This window comes from Rhinatrema bivittatum, chromosome 3, assembly GCF_901001135.1.
Source record: "Rhinatrema bivittatum chromosome 3, aRhiBiv1.1, whole genome shotgun sequence".
NCBI lineage: Eukaryota > Metazoa > Chordata > Amphibia > Gymnophiona > Rhinatrematidae > Rhinatrema > Rhinatrema bivittatum.
In genome coordinates this window covers 219,294,745-219,308,357 of record NC_042617.1, presented here as the reverse complement: position 1 = coordinate 219,308,357, position 13,613 = coordinate 219,294,745, and the positions used below count along the sequence as shown (strand labels likewise).

General features: G+C 42.4%; 1 protein-coding gene across 1 annotated transcript in view; it reads right to left on the bottom strand.

The window, feature by feature from the left end:
* Nucleotides 1–13,613, bottom strand: part of FAM120B (family with sequence similarity 120B) — a 406,519-nt gene that overhangs the window by 141,362 nt on the left and 251,544 nt on the right. Inside the window, 1 exon segment of the mRNA XM_029594202.1 lies at nt 10,802–10,910. Within this exon segment, the coding sequence (XP_029450062.1) occupies nt 10,802–10,910 (109 nt within the window).

Sequence of the window (13,613 nt, the reverse complement as noted above, 5' to 3'; positions counted from 1 at the left end):
TTTTTGTCTCAAGGCAGAAAGGGTAGGGAAATAGAAGTGGAAGTGGGATATTTTATCAAGGCAGGATTCCCTGGTTTTAAATTCTGCTAAGGGTAAAAGCCTCAATACTTCCATTCAAAATTTACCACACACGGTGAACCTAGAAAATGTGGTAGGCCTGATTGATTAACTGTAGTAAATTACCTGGACCGGATGGTATACACACCAGGGTACTGAAGGAACTAAAAAATGAAATTTCAGACCTATTAGTAAATATTTGTAACCTATCATTAAAATCATCCATTGTACCTGAAGACTGGAGGATAGCTAATGTAACCCCAATATTTAAAAAGGGCTCCAGGGGCGATCCGGGAAACTACAGACCGGTTTAGCCTGACTTCAGTGCCAGGAAAAATAGTGGAAAGTGTTCTAAGAATCAAATCACAGAATATATAGAAAGACATGGTTTAATGGAACAAAGTCAGCATGGCTTTACCCAAGGCAAGTCCTGCCTCACAAATCTGCTTCACGTTTTGAAGAAGTTAATAAACATGTGGATAAAGGTGAACCGGTAGATGTAGTGTACTTGGATTTTCAGAAGGCGTTTGATAAACTTCCTCATGAGAGGCTTCTAGGAAAAGTAAAAAGTCATGGTATAGGTGGCGATGTATTTTCGTGGATTACAAACTGGCTAAAAGACAGGATTAAAGGACAATTTTCTCAGTGGAAGGGAGTGGGCAGTGGATTGCCTCAGGGATCTGTATTGGGAGTCTTACTTTTCAATATATTTATAAATGATCTGGAAAGAAATACGACGAGTGAGGTAATCAAATTTGCAGATGATACAAAATTGTTCAGAGTAGAATCACAAGCTGATTGTGATAAATTGCAGGAAGACCTTGTGAGACTGGAAAATTGGGCATCGAAATGGCAGATGAAATTTAATGTGGATAAGTGCAAGGTGATGCATATAGGGAAAAATAACCCATGCTATAGTTACACAATGTTAGGTTCCATATTAGGTACTACTACCCAAGAAAGAGATCTAGGTGTCATAGTGGATAAGACATTGAAATTGTCGGTTCAGTGTGCTGCAGCAGTCAAAAAAGCAAACAGAATGTTGGGAATTATTAGGAAGAGAATGGTGAATAAAACGGAAAATGTCATAATGCCTCTGTATCGCTCCATGGTGAGACCCCACCTTGAATGCTGTGTACAATTCTGGTCGCCGCATCTCAAAAAAGATATAATTACGATGGAGAAGTTACAGAGAAGGGCGACCAAAATGATAAAGGGAATGGAACAGCTCCCCTATGAGGAAAGACTAGAAAGGTTAGGACTTTTCAGCTTGGAGAAGAGACGGCTGAGGGGGGGCTATGATAGAGATGTTTAAAATCATGAGAGGTCTAGATTGGGTAGATGTGAATCGGTTATTTAGTCTTTCAGATAATAGAAAGACTGGGGGGCACTCCATGAAGTTAGCATGTGGCACATTTAAAACTAATCGGAGAAAGTTCTTTTTCACTCAATGCACAATTAAACTCTGGAATTTGTTGTCAGAGGATGTGGTTAGTACAGTTAGTGTAGCTGTGTTTAAAAAAGGATTGGATAAGTTCTTGGAGGAGAAGTCCATTACCTGCTATTAAGTTGACTTAGAAAATAGCCACTGCTATTACTAGCAACGGTAACATGAAATAGACTTAGTTTTTCGGTACTTGCCAGGTTCTTATGGCCTGGATTGGCCACTGTTGGAAACACGATGCTGGGCTTGATGGACCCTTGGTCTGACCCAGTATGGCATGTTCTTATTTTCTTATGAATCACCAAACTGTAGGCACAGGAGAGGGAGCTGCTGACCTTCAGGACTCAAGTACAATTGTATCTACAGGCATTAGGGTTAGTGGCTGCAGTCACAGATATGATATCCTGGGCAAAGGTCCACATGCACCCCATGTAGAGATCCTAATTCCCTTGATAGTTTCCTCAAAGGCAGGACTACAAATGCACTCTCCCCATACCAAGAGAGGCCAAGAACTGTCTGCAGTGGTGGCTGTTAAGAGACCAATCTAACTAAATGAGTAGATCTGGACCCTCCAAACTGGATCACAGTAGTGACAGATGCCAGCCTGGTAGGCTGTGGGGGCCTACTGCAGGAGTCAAGTAGTGCAGGGCCACTGGTTGATCTTGGAAGCCTTGTGAGATCAGGGTAATCAGATGGGAACTGATAGACTTCCACATGACATTGAAGAGGCGGGCCGTAAGAATCCTGTCACACAGTACCACGGCAGTAGCCTAAGTGAACAGGCAGGCAGGTACCAGGAGACCTTGGCTGACACAGGAGCCAAGTCCATTAATGAGCTGGGCAGAAGCGCAGGTCAAGGTACTGTCAGTTTTGCATATAGTAGGGATGGACAGTGTAAGAGTGGAATTCTTGAGCAGGCACTGTTTAGACACAGGGGAATGGGAATTAACAGAATGGATTTTCATGCAGATTGTGTCCGGATAGGGGACCTCCTTGCTTGGACCTGATGGCAAACTATTGAAATGCCAAGGCAGCAAATTTCTTCAACTGGTGAAGGGAGAGGGGCTCAAAAGTTATTGATGCCTTGACCCAATCTTGGGTCTTGTATTTCTTCCCTTTCCCATGATAGAGCTGATTCTCTATAGGATCACAACCCATACCCAAGCAAGTCATTCTTTTAGCTCAGAACTGGTCTAGATGTCCCTAGAGTGCATATCTGATCAGGTTAAAGAAAGAACCATGACTCACGCTTACTTCGAATAAGGGACTTCTTTGACAGGGTCCAGTGACAATGGAGTATCCAGCACCATTTTATCTTACGACCTGGCTATTGAAAGGAAGCGACTGAGACGAACAGACTATTCAGAAGTGTGAATCAGGATGGATGCTGAAGGCAAGGATGAGATCCACTTCATTGGCATACATCAGATATGGAAGATCTCTGGGGCCTATTGCCGTAGTAAGAGAATATCTTCCATCAAAGCTCAACTGCCTTCAATCCTAGAATTTCTGCAGGTTGGTCTGGAGAAGGATTTAGCACTAAACTCTTTAAAGGTACAGGTGGCAGCCCTGTAATGCTACAGGATGCAGGCTGGGGATGGTCCCTTGGCCTCATACCCAGATGTAGCGTGTTTTTCAGGGGATGAAACATGTGCAGCCTTCAGTCTGCCAGGTGATCCCATCTTGGGATCTGAAGTTAATGCTGAGATTCCTAGCAGTAGCATCCTTTGAGCCATTGAGGAAGGTGTCAGACAAGAACCTAACACTTAAGATGGTATTCTTAGAGGCAAGTAACAAAAGGAATCCGCCAGAAGATTTTTAAACAGCGCTAAACACCTTAATCTCAATTTATACTGAAAATATGAAAAAACCGCATTAGCAAGCCTGATAACATGCTGTGCAAGATGCAGAGCCATCCAGTCTTTTAATCATTTGCGGTTTGTTAAGGCTTTAATGAGAGCATCCAAAACTGCTTCAACCAGAGATGTAAGAAAAATATTCGCTGGTATTAAAGTATATGTGTTATGTCCATCTGTACCCGATCATTATCTAATAATTGACCCGACAGCGGCCGGTGTTTCGCAACAGAGTAGTTGCTGCTTTAGGAGTCAAAATGCCAATTGTTTATCTTTTCATTTGGATGCCAGGTCTCAAGAAAATTTCAGAGGTGTGGGACAGAGGCTCCCCTTTTTGTTGTATTCTTAGAGGCCAGTCAGAAGAATTTGATGTTTTCAAAGGACCTTGTCACCATTTGGCTAGTGCCTTACTTTTTACTGAAAATTATGTCATAGTGCCATTTGAATTAGGTGATATCACTGTTCACATTCAGGAGACAGGGGCATATAGAATCAAGGGAGACTTTCCAATTTCTGGATCTGCTCAGGGCACTGCTTAGGTATCTAAAAGTCACAAATGCTTTCTGGAGCTCAGATAGGCTGTTTGGCTTCTTCATAGGCTGGATAAAGGGGAAGGCAACCTCAAAAGCATTCATCCTAAGGCAGATTAAGGAGGCAATATCCTCATCTTATATCTGAACAGGCAGAAGAGTCCTGGAGGGACTGAGTGTGCACTCTGTGACGGCACAGGCCTTGTCATGGGTGGAACCAAGACTGGCCACTCCACAGGGCATAAGCAAGGCAGGCAGATGGACTTCTTTACATTCATTTGTCAAGCAATACAAGTTAGATGTTCCAGCAAGGACTCAGTATTTGGCACAAGAGTCCTGGAGACTGTGATGGCCTCACTCTACCTGGGTTAGGTACTATTCAGGTACATCCCATTTGTCTGGACTGGTCTGGCAGGATGATAAGGAAGGTGAAATTTAAGGTATTCAATTTCTTTTTCTTGAGTTTTTGTTTGGTTCTTCTTCAGAAATATTTAGGAAGCCCCTTAGTATCAACATACAGAGGAAGAGAGAAGAAAGTCTCCAGAGAAGGAAGAACACGCGAGTCTGTTCACGGCACTTGGATGACTATATATATATAATTTTTAATTTTTTTTTTTTTTTTTTTTTAGCTATTCAGGGTAAATGGGGACAAAACATATTTGTAGATTAGACAAAGGCTTGGGCAAGGAACAAATGATAGCCTCTCCTGCTACACCCAGCTATATAGGGGATGCCAGTAAAGGCTTGTATTTTCTGACTCCATCTGCTGGCAAGCAAAGATAATTCATTCCTCTTGACTAGACTGTCAGAAATTAAAGAAAATTAACAGGTATGCTTAAATTTCACCATTTCTTCAAATGGACTATTGCCCTCTTATTCCAAGTGCCATTAGTTATGACTTATTGCTACCTCTCACTCAGCCAGTTCTTAACTTATTCACAAAGGACTTCATCCATAGTCTGAAAATCTGCTCTATGTTGAAAGCTTTAGAAGAATCTAAATAAACGGTATCAGTCATATTTCTCAAGTTTGCTGCTAACAAGCATGAACAACCCAATAACGCTGGTTTAGCAGGAGCTGCCTCTTCTGATCCCATGCTGATTCTAACCTTTTCGTGTTCTATACATTTTTTAATATTTCCTCCTTCATAATACTTTTCAGCTGGAGAACTTGCTTCCATGTGTGTATTGGTATGTCTTTTGAGCATTTGAAATGAACTATACAAATCATTATTCAAAGCCATTTAAATGGATAACGTACCAGTTATCTATCTAAATGGCAAGATTATGAATATTAAATCACTTGTTCGGTTTTAAAAACGCCACTGTGGGGTGTTTCAGGAAAGAGTTACGTTATCTGGCTAACTTAGCCGATTTTTAACTATAACTGGCTACATTACCCGGCTTTGTGTGGCCAGATAGCTAGCTACTTAAACGGATATCTTCAAAAATATCCAGTTAAATAGCACTGTTGTAACAATAAAATGTTAAAAAAAAAATATATATAAAAGGGGTATGCAGCTGATTCTTTTCCTCCCCCCCTCACCAAATGTAATATATGGCCCTATTGGGCCGTGCAACCCATCCCTGAAACACCTAAATGAGATAAAAAGTATGGCAGGTTCACAGGTTGGGCCCCCTGCCCCCACCCCTTCCCAGTTTTTATTTAATTGAATGGGGCTGCCCCACATACCTAAAAACCCCCCCAAAAAACAAAACACTCCTTGCCAGAAGTGAGATACAAAATTACCTGCTCTCAGCGCTGCTTCTGTCAGAAGCAGCACTGGAAGCATAAACTACTCACAGTTTATGCTTCCAACTAACTTTAGCCAGATAACATGTCCACTTGCTACCTTATGGAATACTGACCTATTTAGTGCTAACATTGTTAAAACAAATAAACAGTGTATATATTTATATCAAACAACATACTGTAAGGGGAGGTCGGTCACCAAAATGGTCCTTTACTAGAGACTTTGGTATTCCCAAGGTCATTGAGAGATGAATAGGGGAGTTGAAGTGTAAGTGGTGTTTTTGATGCTCCCCACTGGGAAGTGCTAGCTGTATAATACAAAGCATTTTTCTCATAGATGTAAAATAGCACAAACTATTAGCAAAATCAGGCACTTTAATCTACAGCTCATATTTGCTGAAGGAAGTGAATGAAGAACAAGACCTGCAGGAGTTGCTGTAGAAAAACCTCCAATAATGCTGAAGACTGGTTCTGTCCCATATGTCCTTCCTACTACCAAAAGTCCAATACAGCTAGCCATGGGGAGAGTGGGAGCTTTGGCAACTCAAAAACAACAGAGGACTGATGTTGTGAATGTGACAACTGGCAGTTGGGGGTGTGATATGAGTTTATATTTGACTCCCTTTCTATTTTGGATTGGGATACAGATTTTTTCATTTGTATAAAACTGAATGAAACTAAACGAAAACAGAAATAAACCTGATAGAAAATTGCAATCCAATAAGAGAAGATCTAGAAAATACCCAGATTTCAGCCCCTGACCTTGATCATGCTCATCATACACCAGGTGAGCCAGTCAACCCTATGGGTAAAATTATTCCAGAATGCCAGGAGGCCCATGCATTACAGCCCTTCCAGAATTTCCTGTTAACTTTACAAAGGCTGCTGTGAAAAGAAATAAAAACTGTAAAGTTGCTAATTTATGATTTAATTGCCTTTAATGGGCAAACCCAGGATTTCACCTCTACATTTTCGTTCAAAGCAAATAGGGGAAACTCTGGGAAAGAGGCATTTTAAGGGAAAATAGGGCTCTGTTAGGGGTCAGGCATGCTTTAGGCATCTGCATACCAACTGCAAGAATGTTAGAACAGGTCAAACTGTTCATTTTATTCTTAATTGCAAGAATATATAGCTGATAAGCAATTACACATAATCCATCTTTTTCTGAAACAGATTGCATCCATCCAAAATAACAAGAGTCAAACCAGTCAAAACACATTTTAGCAACAGTTATGGATAAAATAATAAAAGAACAGCAGTAAAACTCCTCCTTGTTTCAACTACAAATGTTTATAGTCACAGTGAAAGGAAAAGAAAGTGATTGGCACCTTCTTTTGTCAAAGTTTGCTCCAATGTGTGAAAATCTCTCTTTTAAAGCTATGTCAGCCATATTACAAATTCTGCAATACAAAAACAGCTTTGGGCAGTGTACACATGAAAACTGTAAATTATTTTTCCCCATCAACATGTTTACTGTACACATATAAAAGGTCCTACCTTGCTCAAATCATTAGTGATGCATAGCATTTACATTAACATAGAAACATAGAAATGACGGCAGAAGAAGACCAAACGGCCCATCCAGTCTGCCCAGCAAGCTTCACACATTTTTTTTCTCATACTTATCTGTTTCTCTTAGCTCTTTGGTTCTATTTCCCTTCCACCCCCACCATTAATGTAGAGAGCAGTGATGGAGCTGCATCCAAGTGAAATATCAAACTTGATTAGTTAGGGGTAGTAACCGCCGCAATAAGCAAGCTACACCCATGCTTATTTGTTTTATCCAGACTATGTTATTCAGCCCTTATTGGTTGTTTTTCTTCTCCCCTGCCATTGAAGCAGAGAGCTATGCTGGATATGCGTGAAGTATCAGTTTTTCTTCTTCCCTGCCGTTGAAGCAGAGAGCTATGCTGGATATGCGTGAAGTATCAGTTTTTCTTCTCTCCTGCCGTTGAAGCAGAGAGCAATGCTGGATATGCGTGAAGTATTAGTTTTTCTTCTCTCCTGCCGTTGAAGCAGAGAGCTATGCTGGATATGCGTGAAGTATCAGTTTTTCTTCTCCCCTGCCGTTGAAGCAGAGAGCTATGCTGGATATGCGTGAAGTATCAGTTTTTCTTCTCCCCTGCCGTTGAAGCAGAGAGCTATGCTGGATATGCATTGAAAGTGAAGTATCAGGCTTATTGGGTTTGGGGTAGTAACCGCCGTAACAAGCCAGCTACTCCCCGCTTTGTGAGTGCAAATCCTTTTTTCCACATTTCCTCTTGCTGTTGAAGCTTAGAGCGATGTTGGAGTCACAGTAACCATGTGTATGTTTATTGAATAAGGGTATTATCTCCAGGCAGTAGCCGTCATTCTGGCGAGCCACCCACTCTTCATTGACGGCCTCTTGACTTTATGGATCCACAGTGTTTATCCCACGCCCCTTTGAAGTCCTTCACAGTTCTGGTCATCACTACTTCCTCCGGAAGGGCATTCCAGGCATCTACCACCCTTCTCCGTGAAGAAATACTTCCTGACATTGGTTCTGAATCTTCCTCCCTGGAGCTTCAAATCGTGACCCCTGGTTCTGCTGATTTTTTTCCTACGGAAAAGGTTTGTTGTTGACTTTGGATCATTAAAACCTTTCAAGTATCTGAAAGTCTGTATCATATCACCCCTGCTCCTCCTTTCCTCCAGGGTGTACATATTTAGATTCTTCAATCTCTCCTCATAAGTCATTTGATGAAGACCTTCCACCTTTTTGGTCGCCCTTCTCTGGACCGCCTCCATCTTGTCTCTGTCTCTTTGGAGATACGGTCTCCAGAACTGAACACAATACTCCAGGTGAGGTCTCACCAAGGACCTGTACAAGGGGATAATCACTTCCCTTTTCCTGCTCGATATTCCTCTCTCTATGCAGCCCAGCATTCTTCTGGCTTTAGCTATCGCCTTGTCACATTGTTTCGCCGACTTCAGATCATTAGACACCATCACCCAAGGTCTCTCTCCTGCTCCGTGCACATCAGCCTTTCTCCCCCCACTGAATACAGTTCATTCGGATTTCCACTCCCCATATGCATGACTCTGCATTTCTTGGCATTGAATCTCAGCTGCCATATCTTCGACCACTCTTCCAGCTTCCTTAAATCCCGTCTCATTCTCTCCACTCCTTCTGGCGTGTCCACTCTGTTGCAGATCTTAATGTCATCCGCAAAAAGACATACCTTACCTTCTATCCCTTCCGCAATGTCGCTCACAAAGATATTGAAAAGGACCGGTCCCAACACCGATCCCTGCGGTACACCGCTTAAAACCGCTCTCTCTTCAGAGAGAGTTCCATTTACCATCACAATTGTCTTCTGTCCGTCAACCAGTTTGCAATCCAGGCCACCACCTCGGCACTCACTCCTAAGCTTCTCATTTTATTCACCAGTCTCCTGTGCGGGACAGTGTCAAAAGCTTTGCTGAAATCCAAGTAGATGACATTGAGTGTTCTTCCTTGATCCAATTCCTTGGTTACCCAGTCAAAAAAGTCAATCAGATTTGTCTGACAGGATCTTCCAATGGTGAATCCATGCTGCCTCTGGTCCAGTAATTCTCCCGACTGTAGATAGTTCACTATTCTCTCTTTCAACAGTGACTCCATTACTTTTCCCACCACCGAAGTGAGGCTAACCGGTCTGTAGTTACCAGCCTCTTCTCTGTTCCCACTCTTGTGAAGCGGGACCACCACCGCTCTCCTCCAATCACTCGGCACCACTCCTGTTTCTAGGGATCTATTGAACAGGTCACACAGTGGACCCGCCAGCACATCTCTGAGCTCCCTCAGTATTCAGGGATGAACTTCATCAGGCCCCATGGCTTTGTCCACTTTCAGTTTCACCAGCTCTTCCCATACATTTTCTACTGTAAATGGAGTTACATCTACTCCATTCCCCTCCAGTTTCTTGTTAACTAGTGACGGTCCTTCTCCAGGGTCCTCCTTAGTGAACACAGAACTGAAGTATTCATTTAATATTTCTGCCATTTCTTCGTCTCTCTCCACACATTGATCCTTTCCACCTTTCAATTTCAATATACCACTTTGAACTTTTCTCTTTTCACTGATGTATCTGAAAAATGTTTTGTTACCATTCTTTACCTCTTTGGCAATCCTCTCTTCCGCTTGACATTTTGCCATCTTGATTAATTTCTTTGTCTCCCTCAGTTCTACCATATATTCTTCTTTGTGCTCCTCCTTTTGGGATCTTTTATATTTCTTGAACGCTGTTCTTTTAGCCTTTATTTTGTCAGCCACCTCCTTTGAGAACCAGATAGGTTTCATTTTTCTTTTGCTTTTCTTTTCTAACATATAGATTAGTTGCCTTGGTAATTGCTCCTTTTAGATTGGTCCACTGTTGATCCACATCTCTCTCTTTCTCCCAGCCTTTTAGTTTTTCCTCCAGGTACTTCCCCATTTCATCAAAGTCTGTGTTTTTGAACAGCAAAACTTGGGTTTTTGTGTTTCTTTTCCGTGTCCTTTTTGTGATATTAAACCATACCGTTTGATGATCACTGGTGCTGAGGTGGGCACCCACCTGGACATCTGAGACATTATCTCCATTAGTGAGCACTAAGTCGAGTATAGCTCCTTCTCTCGTGGGTTCCATTACCATTTGTTTGAACAACAAAGTAGGTAGAAAAAAACCACACCAAAATTCCAAATCAAGAAAATCAGAGGTTTGAGAAAATGCAGATTGTCCAAGTGAAAGTCCACAGAATATAAAATGTTAATAGTAGCAAAAAAATACTCCAACTTTCAAATACAATACAATCTACATTTATGTTCTTGATTTGGAACATAACTATATGTTTAAAAAAGAATCTCACCAAGTGAAAAGGAGATAGTGGGCACTCCTTGATTAAAAGAAAGAGAAAACTGGTAGTATATTGCTCCTAAAACGAACCATAATGACAGATCTGTGCTTAGTGTTAACATGGAAGTGTTTTCTAACCTGAGATGGAATCCAAGATGGAACCCAAGTCGGATGTAATCCCTTTTGAAGGACCAAAAAATGTAGGTGAGCAAGTAGGTCCTTTCTGTGTGATCATGCCCTACATTATCTTACTCTTGCTCTTATGTTGGATAACTTAAGACTCCGGTTTTCTCCAAAACGAATAAAGGCCAATAGAACGTCACTAACCTGGAATGAACGTGCTCCCTCGAGGCTTGCTCTCAATGGTTCTGCTTCTTGATATACAGACAGCACAAATAAGAGACTTCAGATTCTGAAACTGGGTAAGCAAGGAGGACTGCAAGAGAAAGTCAATTTTAATTCATCAATACTAATTATTTGAGGATACAAATTGCTACCTGCTACATAGTAAGCAAATATTTAAAAAATAAATATAGCAAGTTTAGCTTTTATCCTGAATAAAACTACAAATATGTTTGAATTGATTTTGAAAGTCTTTAAATTGATTCTCTGATGGTGAAAACTTAGATACCACAATTGTGTGACAACCCTTCTTATGGTATATTTCATTTACTTCTCAAAGGTATGCATATATATATATATCAATCAAAAATAAAGGCAATGTATATGTTTCACTTGTGCTTTCTCGTATTACATACAAAAAAATCTCCCAATTATAAATAATTGGGGAAAAAGAAAAAAAGCACTATTGCTTATAGATTAACCATTCCAGAAATCTCGTCTTATATTAAAATCAATTTATTTATTAGAAATACAATAAGACATTAATTTTTTCAATTTTTTACATAAAACCAATCATATGTATCAATCCCTAATGTTGGTATATTGTTTGCTACTTCATATAAACATCTTAACAATTTCCCACACACTTATCAACCTGAACCCGACTATTAATAGCCCTCAACTCTATTCTACTTCTCACCTCAATCTGTCCCTTAACTTCTTTTACATTCCCAATTGTCTGTTATTATTGTTGGTCTTTTATGTTGGAAAACACCACTTTGTATTCGAATTCTTATGCAAATATCCCCATAATGGTATTGTATCACCCTTAAATCATATTATGATGTAATACCTAAATCACTCTTTCTACTCAACAATACCACATGTAGATATCCAAAAACTACCTGATAATCTCCTTTTCCTTAGTGTAGACAGATGGACTCAGAACGAATGGGATAGTATCCGCGTGCTAGCAGTTGGAGATGGATCTGACGTCAGCACGGGGGTATATATATCCCCACAGGAAGCGTAGCAACTCAGTAATCTTCCTTGCAAAAGCTGTTATGGATATGTGTACTGACGCTCAGTGAAAAGAGGATTCCCCTGACCGATTGATAGTAGCTGGAGACCGCCAGCATTCCCAACCGGAAGGCGCTGACATCTGGTAGAGTGTACGCTCTTATGGAAATAGATGACATGGCTTACCTTGAATCGGTGAAACCCATGTATACAGGCAGCTGGGCGGGATGCTGAGTCCATCTGCCTACACTAAGGACAAGGAGATTATCAGGTAGTAATCTCAACATTTCCTGGCATGTAGCCAGATGGACTCAGAACGAATGGGATGTACAAAAGCTTTACTCCCAGCCTGGGTGGAAGGCTGCCTGAGGACAATGTAGTACCGCCCTCGCAAATGCTGAGTCCTCCCTAGCCTGGACATCCAGACGGTAGAACCTGGAAAAGGTATGGAGGGAGGACCATGTCGCCGCTTTACATATTTCTGCAGGCGACAGCATCCTGGATTCCGCCCAGGATGCCGCTTGTGCTCTGGTAGAATGAGCCTTGACCTGTAGAGGCGGAGACTTCCCAGCCTCTACGTAAGCTGCTCTGATAACTTCTTTAATCCAGCGGGCGATGGTGGGCCGCGAGGCCGCTTCACCTTGCTTCCTCCCGCTGTGCAGGACTAACAGATGCTCCGTCTTTCGTAGTTCTTGTGTCACTTCCAGATATCTGGGCAGCAATCTGCCAATGTCGAGATGGCGTAATAAACGCCCTTCTTCAGATTTCTTCAAACCCGCCGTGGTAGGCAAGGATATGGTTTGGTTAAGATGAAACTGTGAAACCACTTTCGGTAGAAAGGAGGGAACCGTACGAAGATGGATAGCCTCAGGAGTGATTCTGAGAAAGGGATCACGGCAGGACAGTGCTTGTAGCTCTGAGATGCGGCGTGCCGAACATACTGCCAATAGGAACACCATCTTCAAGGTTAGAGAACGGAGAGACAGTCCCCGAAGGGGTCTGAAGGTGGATCCCACGAGGAAATCCAAAACAAGATTGAGGTTCCATAAGGGCACAGGCCACTTTAGTGGCGGACAAATATGCTTGACTCCTTGCAGGAAGAGAGAAACATCTGGGTGCTTGGCGATGGTCTTGCCATCCCTCCTGGGACCATAGCAAGACAGCGCAGCCACCTGAACTTTGATGGAGCTGAGGGAGAGACCCTTCTGAAGTCCATCCTGCAGGAAATCCAGAACAATAGGGATTGTGGTCGCATGTGGATTGGTGCCGTGAGTGTCGCACCATGCCTCAAATACTCTCCAGATCCTTACGTAGGTGAGGGACGTGGAAAACTTACGAGCTCGGAGGAGTGTATCAATCACGGGCTCCGAGTAACCTCTTTTATTCAGTCTAGCCCTCTCAATGGCCAGACCGTAAGAGAGAATTGAGCTGGATCCTCGTGGAGGATGGGACCTTGACGTAGAAGGTCCCGGAGAGGAGGCAGGGGAAGAGGCTCCCCTGCCAGTAGTCTTCTCATGTCTGCGTACCAGGGTCTTCTTGGCCAGTCTGGTGCCACTAGAAGAACTAGGCCCTGGTGTTTCTGAATCTTGTGGATGATGGCCCCCAGCAGAGGCCACGGAGGAAAGGCGTATAGCAGAGTCCCTGGAGACCACGGCTGGACCAGGGCATCGATTCCGTGTGAGAACGGGTCGCGCTTGCGGCTGAAGTATCTGGGTACTTGAGCATTGGACTTGTCCGCCAGTAAATCCATGTCCGGAATCCCCCAGTGATCCCCCAT